The 9352-nt window shown below is 35.2% G+C and overlaps 1 protein-coding gene across 1 annotated transcript; it reads right to left on the bottom strand.

The window, feature by feature from the left end:
* Window positions 1-6750: 6750 nt before the first annotated feature.
* On the bottom strand, window positions 6751-7806 carry LOC113765951 (probable glucan endo-1,3-beta-glucosidase BG4). The gene has a single exon (XM_027310190.1). The coding sequence runs from the start codon at window positions 7804-7806 to the stop codon at window positions 6751-6753; it is 1056 nt and encodes a 351-aa protein (XP_027165991.1).
* Window positions 7807-9352: the final 1546 nt, after the last annotated feature.

The following is a 9352-nucleotide window of genomic DNA, read 5'->3' as shown; positions in this document are numbered from 1 at the left end:
TCCCGTTGTGGAATATCGTCGAACACTTGGCCTGTGTCAGAGGCCAGTCAGGAGAAAGAAAAACTAAAACTAAAACTAAAAAGCTAAGAACTCGAGATGTCTCTTTTTTTAACGTTATCCCTCTTTTAAGAAACAAAAGAAAGATAGACTAAAGCTATCTAAGTGGTCCCCACACATGTGGACAAGGCCTCCAAAGTACTTCTTGTTCCAAGTCTCTTTTACGTAGCTTTCTTTGAAGAGCCCCAAATGACTTATAGCTTTGTGGTCCCCACCAATCCAAGGGCCCAAGGATTGAAGCCCTTAGAAGTCTCCATATTCTTCATAAAATCCCTCCTTTTTGGTAGTTTTCTGTTTCATTCCTGAAATTAAGTCCAGACACCAAATATGAGTAGATATCAGCAATTAACACAATATTTATCAGGGATAAAAGGGAAAATTAATAATAAAATTACTAACAAATAATACCCTATCAATCCGTCTTGTGACTTTTTGCTTTTGATGTCAATAGAGCGGGAGACAATGTAGTATATTTCCTGGACATGCTATTGAAAATTTGTCGATAGACATTGCCATGATCCTTCCTTCGAGCTCATCTACCTTTCCAGCTCTTCTAAGTGGATGCTTCAGGAGTTTTTGGCCTAAAACCATATATGTTTAACATGGAATCAAGCTGTGATGATTAAGATCGCAAAGTTCATCTATGAGAACTGAGAAGTTCGTGATGGAGAGGGAAAATCAAGACCATCCCATTTTTCAGAAAGCTGAGGTTAGGCTGCAGGATCTCTAAAGGGAATGAAAGTTGAGATCTTCATAAAGACTGAAGTGGGCTGTATGTGGACTGAGCTTATTGTTTCTTATGGTAGCTTGTCAGTCCACCTCAACTAAAATTCTTGTTACACTTGAGCATAAAAACCCTTGATTTAGCCAGAGCTACCGTAGTTTGATTGTTTAATTCATCTCACTCTGTTGGAACTTGAGATTGAATTGTGAAGGATTTTTGCTATGAACTTTCAGCACTTCAACGCTATTTCGTGGAAAAAGGTGGAAATCTACCAGAAATAATTAGTGTCAAAAGTTTTCCTACGTATATACAGACGAACTAAAAAGAAACATCTTGTATGATTTATGAACAAAAATCAGGAATCACAGGCTATCTCCACTTTCAATATGAGAGCTAAACTGGCATGGTATTCTCAAAAAAGAAAAAAAGTATGAGTTTACTTGGCTAAACTAGCATGACGAATGAAAATGCCAATATGAAGTATAAAGAGCGTTTTGGTGGAGACAAATATATTGTGATGGTTGTTTGTAGTGCAGCGCTGGAAATTTGCTTTGAAAGAACAAAGGTTGCAGTGGAATTTCGTATGAAAGTGGGTTTGATTTGACTTTTCGATGAACATTTGGTTGAAAACATTTTAGTTTCTAAAGAGTATCTTTGGGGACCTGGGGGGCAGGCGAACCTTCCTGCTCTCTCTAGTTGCTTGTTTTTGGCAGTTCAGGAAATGCCAGAGATACAGAGTCAAAAGGAAACAAGCTAGTATAGGAAAAATGTGCAAAACTAGGAATAGGAAAAATTGTCAATTTGGTTCTTCAAGTTTCCGAGAAAATTTTTTTTTGTCCCTCATATTAAAAAATAGTCAAAATAGTCTCTTAGATATAAAAATTTTACCCATTCGGTCCTAGAGCTCATTTTTGCTTAATTTTTTGACCAAAAAATGTGCCCTGTAACCTATTTCTAGTGGACATCAAATTTGTTTCTCTTTACATAAAAAAGAAAAAAGCACATGACAACTTCCTCCCCCTATTTTTCAACCACTAAAACCCTGACCACATTTAGAAGTAATTTTTTAGCATGTTTGTTTTTGGCGAAATTTTTCTACAACTTTAAAAACACTTTAAAATTTTAAAATACACACTCTAAAATAACCAAAAATATTCGAATTTTTTTTCTTTCTTACATTTCCTCTTTCTGTTTCTCCTCCCCACCTCACTCCACCATCGCTAGTCAACACCTCCGCAATGCCAATACTAGTGCCTTTCTTTCTTTTCTTTCCCTCCCTCTTCTCCTTCCTCTTTCCCCTCCTCCTTTCCTTTCCTCTCCTCTTCTCTCCTCCCTCTTCTCCTCCTTACCCCTTCCTCAATAATCTCCTCTCCTCTCTCTCCCACACCCCACGCCCCTCCCTCTCCCTTGTCCCTATTAGGAGTGACAATTCTCAACATAACCCAAAAATATGACTGGAATTTAAATATGACTGGAATTTTTCTACAACTTTAAAAACACTTTAAAATTTTAAAATACACACTCTAAAATAACCAAAAATATTCGAATTTTTTTTCTTTCTTACATTTCCTCTTTCTGTTTCTCCTCCCCACCTCACTCCACCATCGCTAGTCAACACCTCCGCAATGCCAATACTAGTGCCTTTCTTTCTTTTCTTTCCCTCCCTCTTCTCCTTCCTCTTTCCCCTCCTCCTTTCCTTTCCTCTCCTCTTCTCTCCTCCCTCTTCTCCTCCTTACCCCTTCCTCAATAATCTCCTCTCCTCTCTCTCTCCCACACCCCACGCCCCTCCCTCTCCCTTGTCCCTATTAGGAGTGACAATTCTCAACATAACCCAAAAATATGACTGGAATTTAATACAAAATTAGCTGGTATGGATTTACTTTTCATGAGACCTGATAAAAATCAGGTCAAACCTGAATAACTAGCAGCACAAAAATATCCAAATCAGGTCAAATAGAGGTTGACCCATTTGACCCATATGATGTGTAAGTTTATAATCAATAAATAAATTGGAGGTATGAAATAAATCAAAAGAAAACTAGCCAATGCTATAAATTAGTGTTTGAGGATGGAATCATGGATATTATGCAAAAATAAGATATTTTATTTGTGAAAATGTCATAATTTTGTTTTTATTCATGATCTTTTTCTTGTACAAAAAGGAAAATCCAAAAATTACCACAACCACTATATACAAAATCTAGGATTGGGCTGTCTATTCTTATGGAAACTCCATTGTAGAAAAGTCTACCTCAAGGCAAAAGTGACAAAGACAAAAAGAAAGAAAGTTAATCAAATAGGTTGTTCAAGTCCAGTTCAAATAACTCACAAAATTAACGGGAAGTGTTCAGGCCAAGAAAGTTGGCCCATTTAATTTTTCAAATCGCATTCAAGTTGACATGTTATTTAGGATACTAAATCTTAATACAACTGGCCAACTTGCGACTTGACCTGATTGCCACCCTTAGTTCCTATGACCTTCGGTCATGCAACTTGAGATGATCGCATGATCAAAAGTTGCGGGGACAAGAGAAAGAGAGAGCTAGGATTGCAAGGTGAGGTAGAAGGGAGAGAAGGGATAGCTAGAGAGGGGAAAAGGATCTGTGTTTTTAAACTCGGACCGGATCGATCGGTCAAACCGGGAATCGGCCAAGTGTCCGGTCCGAGTTACTCTGAAAAACCGGATGTTTAAAAGTCGATCAAATCCGGTCATATCCCGGATTTGACCGGGTTTGACCGGCAAACCGGATGAACCAATTTGATACAAAGCCTTCTCTTTTTTGCTCTTCTTTCTTACAAACCAGCGGTGGGATCCTGGTGGGCCCGATGGAAAGATATAATGGGGCCTTCTTAATGGAAGCAGATCCCTGACATGGCATGCGCAGCAGAGTTGGAGACCTCACCCTCTCAGTCCTGCAACCCAACATTTTTTTTTGAAAGGTCAAAGCAATTTCAATATTATGTTTTGGCTCCTAAGTTGTTAAAAATTATTAATATATCTCAAATATTTCATACTTTATAAATGTTGTCCTAAAGTTTGGTGTTATTTTTCAATCAAATTCATAATTTTAATTATAAACTTGTTAATGTTCATTGAATAATATAAATTGCTACTTGATCTTTCTAATTTTTTTGTATTTTCTTGTTAAATATATTTGAAGCATCAAATATATATGAATATACATGTATTAATATTAACATGTTCTTAAGTATCTTACATTCAATATTTTAATTTTTAAATAATTTTTATTTATGACGTCATCCGGTTCAACCCGGTCGAACCCATTGACCCCTGACCCCTAAGGGCGACCGAGTTGATGCTCGGTCCGTGTCTGAAAACATAGAAAAGGATGAGAGAAGGAGAGAAGGAGGGAGGGAGAGAAGAAAAAAAGAGGATAGTAGTTCAGTCAATGGTGGCTGACAGTAGGCTGTGGTGACAATGGAGAGGGAGGGAGGAGGAGTTAAGGTGTAGAAAAGAAAGAAGAGGAGAGAAAAGAAAGGGAAAAAAATCAAAGAAAAAGAAAAGGAAAAAAAGAGAAAAAATTTTAATCTCTCTAAAACCTAAATACAAGAGTATTTTCTACAAAGTTTATAGTAAGTTATAGTAAAATTTTATACAAACACCAAAAAAAAACACCGCAATCGATTCTATGATGTTCTTTCTTTTTCTTTTTCTTTTTTTTGGTAAGTAGTGACGAATTTTGGAGGATTTCTCTCAGAGTGTCATCTGTTACCAGAATGGAATTCGATGTAAAACAAAAGCAAATTGTCATGAAAAAATGTAAAAATCTAATTATAGCCTCTCATACGTGAGACATGCACTTAAGAAAAATATATTTAAAAAAATTGAACATATCATGAAGTCTCATCAATACAGAAATTGAACTGCCAAAAAAACCATATGTAACAAAAAAAATTATTAATCTTTCCTAAACTAACATTGTGCACATTAGCAGGTTTGAATGCATGATATTAGTTATTCAAAATTTTACATATTTGCTATGCATCTAAAACGGTTAGTATATCTATTGTCCGTACTAGAAATTTCATCCAAGATATATATATATATATATTATATCTTGGATGTCAGTGCATATAAGATTTATTCATATATATATATATATATATATATATAATTCGATGTTAAGCTCATATAGATGGGGATACTAGCACGTTTTTTTTTTTTTTTTTACTTTTTCTTAAAATTGGAAAGCCCCTTTATCCCTGGTTTTTAATAGGAAAGCACCTGTATCCTCTATGCGGATATAGCATTATTTTAACATGCATTTGTGAGCACTTGTTAATATATTTTAATTATACTTAATTTATCATGTGAATATACATACTACCACAATTAATGTTATCCGAACCAAATACTTTTAAGGTTTTAAAGCCCAGTCTTGACAGTTTTCTTAGAATTTCTAACCAACTTAAAGGAATTCTCAAATTGGTATGTTCGTTTTCAAAACTCCGATAGGTGAGTGACCCCGGCAAAGTAGTTGATTTCGGGTTTTACCGTTCAATCGATAACGGTTCATCATGTCTTGTTAAAAACTTTTTTAAAAAATCATTATCTTTGTTACCACCAACACAAATTGACTCAATTGATGATGATAGACCACTTCTTCACAAAAAATTCGTGTGCTCGAATCAAGTATCTTGAATAACACGTCCACTCGAACACAACCCACAAAATTAAACTCAATCTGAATAACCTATTTGCCTAACTTTCTTGTTTCTTGTTTAAGCTTCTCATCTTGGTAGTATGGTGGACTTTTCTATAATGAAGTTTCCATAAAATATGGAAAATTGCAGCTCAATCTTGAATTTCGTATATGTTGCTTGTAGTGCTTTTTTGGTTTTCCTTTTTTTTACCACAAAAAATATGAACAAAAAACAAAACTATGACACTTTTACATATAAAATCTATTGTTTTCGCATAAAATTCATGATTGCATTCTAGTAATATTAATTGATAGCCTAGATTAGTTTTTTATTTATTTTATAGCCCTAATTTATTTACTAAATTATAAAGTTACACATTAAACGAGTCAAAAAGGCCAAACGAGTCAACCGATGACTGACCTTATTTGGATTTGTTTGCTTGACTGGTTATTCAGATCCAATCTAATTTTGACCCAAACCTGTGAAAAGTAAAATCATACCCGTTAATTTCATGATAGACTCGACTCGTGTTTTTGGATCGAATCGAGAATTACCCCCCCTAAATAGAGGAGAGTTCAATATAGCTAATTTTGGTCTAATAATTAAGATTGAAACTCAAGATTAAGAGGTTTTGGATTCAAGTCTCGCATTTTCTCTTCCCGCCTCTTGAATTCCATACTACCTCTTTTAGATTTTTTTTTTTTTTTTTTTTTAAGAAAGAAAGGTGTTGTCCATGAGAGTCAATTAGTTTAAAGCATATTTGATACCTATTAACTAGTAGAGTTGGACCAGATCGAAAAAATGTCAAAATAGCGCTTTGCTGTCCGTACCTATTAATTTTAATCGCTTTGCTGTCAGTGCAGCTCCAAGACCTCACCGGCCTCATAGAATTTAGTTTAAATTACTATGGAATTAGAAGCTTTACCAGATTGGTTTGGAAACTCAGGTTGTGAAAAGCTTCAACATCGGCAGCGATGACACGCCTCACTAGTCTAAGGTCATAGTCAGTTAAGGGCTGGCCTTTGTCAGAGGATGGATCCTCTGCTCATAGTGGCATAAACTTCAAGCAGGCAAAGATTTCTCGCACTCCTGATTTTAGCATCAACTTCCGGTAATCAATTTTATGCACTCCAAAATTTCCCCATTACCAAAATATTGTTGGAAGAACCATGATGCAGTAGAACAAGAAAAAGCAACAGTGACAAACAACTCATAGAATTTATAGTATGATACATTGTATCCAGATTATAATTCGTTTTTCATGACTACATACATTCCTTGTCCTTCCTACTCTTTGTGCAACTTTAAAAATGCTTATTCCCATTTGCACTAAATAACGGATAAGCAGGTTCCAGGTTAGAATTGAAGATTCCAAATTTTCGTCTACCCATATCAGGGTCTGTATTTTCATCAAACAGGCTAAAAATGAAAGCATCCAAGCCACCCTGCCCAGGCTTCTTGGGCGTACCATTGTAGTTCACCACATGTTTCACAAGATTGTTGTTGTATGTAGATGCAAGAGCTGTAGTTGTAACGTTTCCATTCCCAGCAGTAGGCCAACCTGTCTCGGCCACCGCCAAACGTACATCGGATCCGTTTGCTCGTTCCAGTGCCCAGAAGAATGCATCCAGGGTTGCATCAAACAAGTTTGTATAATTCAAGGTATCATCTACTATCACTGCCTCGTTTGCTGTGAACTGAGCAAAATCCAGGCGAATGTTGGCTGGATCGGCTGCATAGTCGTAGTAAGGGTACACATTGACCATCAGGACATTCGAGGCAACATATTGCAAGAACTCAACAACTTTATCAAGCCCTTCATTCAGGGCCTCGATCGTGAATTCTGCAGCTGATGGTGGTATTGTAAAGTCCAAGACATTTGTGCTAACTGCGGTGGTCACATGTATGCTACTTCCTAATCCATTGTTATCCAGAACAGTTTGAAGATTTCTCATCGCAGGAGACACAAAGCTTCCTCTTTCTCCAGGGATTGCCTCGTTTCCAACGATCATGAATGTGAACTTAACATCATGGACGTATGGTTCAATGAATTGTGTATACCAGAATGTTGCGAAATCGAAGTTGGTTGCCATTGTCTCTACATCCTCATTTGGGATCCCCAAAGCAACATCAATATCGCTGCCTCTCAGTGCCTCTAAAACATCTGGAATTGGAGGAATTCTGATTTTGCCTATGCCATACTTTTTGTAAAGGTCGACAATTTCCTGTGGCAGGGAAGGTACGTCCGGTGGAAATCTCGGGTAAGAAACTCCAATATTAACTTTGTCTCCAATTGTGCCTGTTGGGAAGTTCACCAGTACCATTATCCAAACAATCTGGAAAAAGCTCAAAGATGCCATGGTTTGATATTTGGATCCTTCTTTAATTTGATTAAATATAGAGAGTATATCACCTGCAAGATCATATAGAAAAACAAATTCAATGTGGTTCTATATATATATATATATATATATATATATATATATATAATGAATTGATAAACATTCATGTTTAAACTTGATGTTCAGGATAACTTCACAAATGAAATGAACAAAGAAAGAGGCTTACAATCCATATTCCCTATTGTTGACAACATAAAAGTTAATAGTTGCAACTCGCTTAAGAAGATCAAAAGGACATACTTTGAATTGAGAAGAGGAGGCTACAGAAAAATATTTCAATCTGGTCTCAAATAATAAGAGTTATGTATGAGAAGGGGAAAGCATTTTATATTAGGAATGGATTGAAAGAAGGCTGCCTCATTATTGTTCTAGTGTCAGCATAATTATTGTGAATACTGCCTAGATGATGAACAGCAATCAATGCTATGATCTTCTGTCTATCTTATTGGTATGTGCTAATGAATTTTTGAGGTTTTTTCCTAAGAGCGGAATCTGTTGCTAGAATGATTGAATCCAACGGGGGTTTTAATGGGAAAGAAATCAGAAGAATGTATATTTCATTTCCGGCTAATAACAGTGCAATGTAGGTTCATTCAACCATACTTAGTAAATACTCGTATTATACCCATGTAATATATGTTCATACGTATCATACAAAAAAACTTTTGTATTTTATATATTTCAAAAATACTTTAAAAATATTCATACTTTTCAATTGATTGTATAAAGCATGTAATAAACTTTTACCGTATTATACTTTACGAATTATACTTCAATTTTTCAAAGAATAAGGATAATAACAAAACTTTTGAGTTATATGAAAAAATAAGAGCAATATATATCATAAAAATGGTAGATGCATACATATCTTAAATATATAAAAGGGGGAAGGGGGAATAGCTACAGTGCAGCCATGGGCTGGTTTCGATGGTAATTCTGATGACTTCGTGGGGTGTTTTGGTCTTTCCATCAACAAAATCCTCCCAATCACACAACAAAATCCATCATCTCCAACGCAGGCGCAGGGCCCAAAAACTAGTTTAACTAATAAGGTGATAAATTTTTAATAAATTTAATATCTCATACATAAAATGAGTTTAAAATTACTATAAATGTAGCATAGTCTTTGAAATCTATAGTATATTTATCCATATTTTTAGTTCCATAACTTTCAAATATATTCATATTATTCACGTATGAATTTATATACATAATTTTTCTGAACATGTAATTTTATGACAAACTTTTCATCGTACTTTTGAAAAAAAATCGCATAATATGCATATATATAATATCTCGTATTGTACTCGTCCCATGTTTTACTAATTATGCATTCAATTGTAGTCTGCCTAATAAATGAGCTAGAACAGTAAGGATGTACTCATGAAAGAAAGTAAAAATCTGCTCATAACTCGGAATTAGGGGCATGGACAATTGCAAGTACGAATGGTCACTGAAGGTTAATGGTCAAGATTAGCTCAAGAAAATATGCAATTATTAGATT

This window comes from Coffea eugenioides, chromosome 1, assembly GCF_003713205.1.
Source record: "Coffea eugenioides isolate CCC68of chromosome 1, Ceug_1.0, whole genome shotgun sequence".
NCBI classification, from domain to species: domain Eukaryota; kingdom Viridiplantae; phylum Streptophyta; class Magnoliopsida; order Gentianales; family Rubiaceae; genus Coffea; species Coffea eugenioides.
This window is presented reverse-complemented; position numbering and strand designations above follow the sequence as displayed.

What these genes read in the sequence shown, in the direction of transcription:
- LOC113765951 (XM_027310190.1), bottom strand. Translation starts at nt 7,806, where the DNA reads ATGGCATCTTTGAGCTTTTTCCAGATTGTTTGGATAATGGTACTGGTG.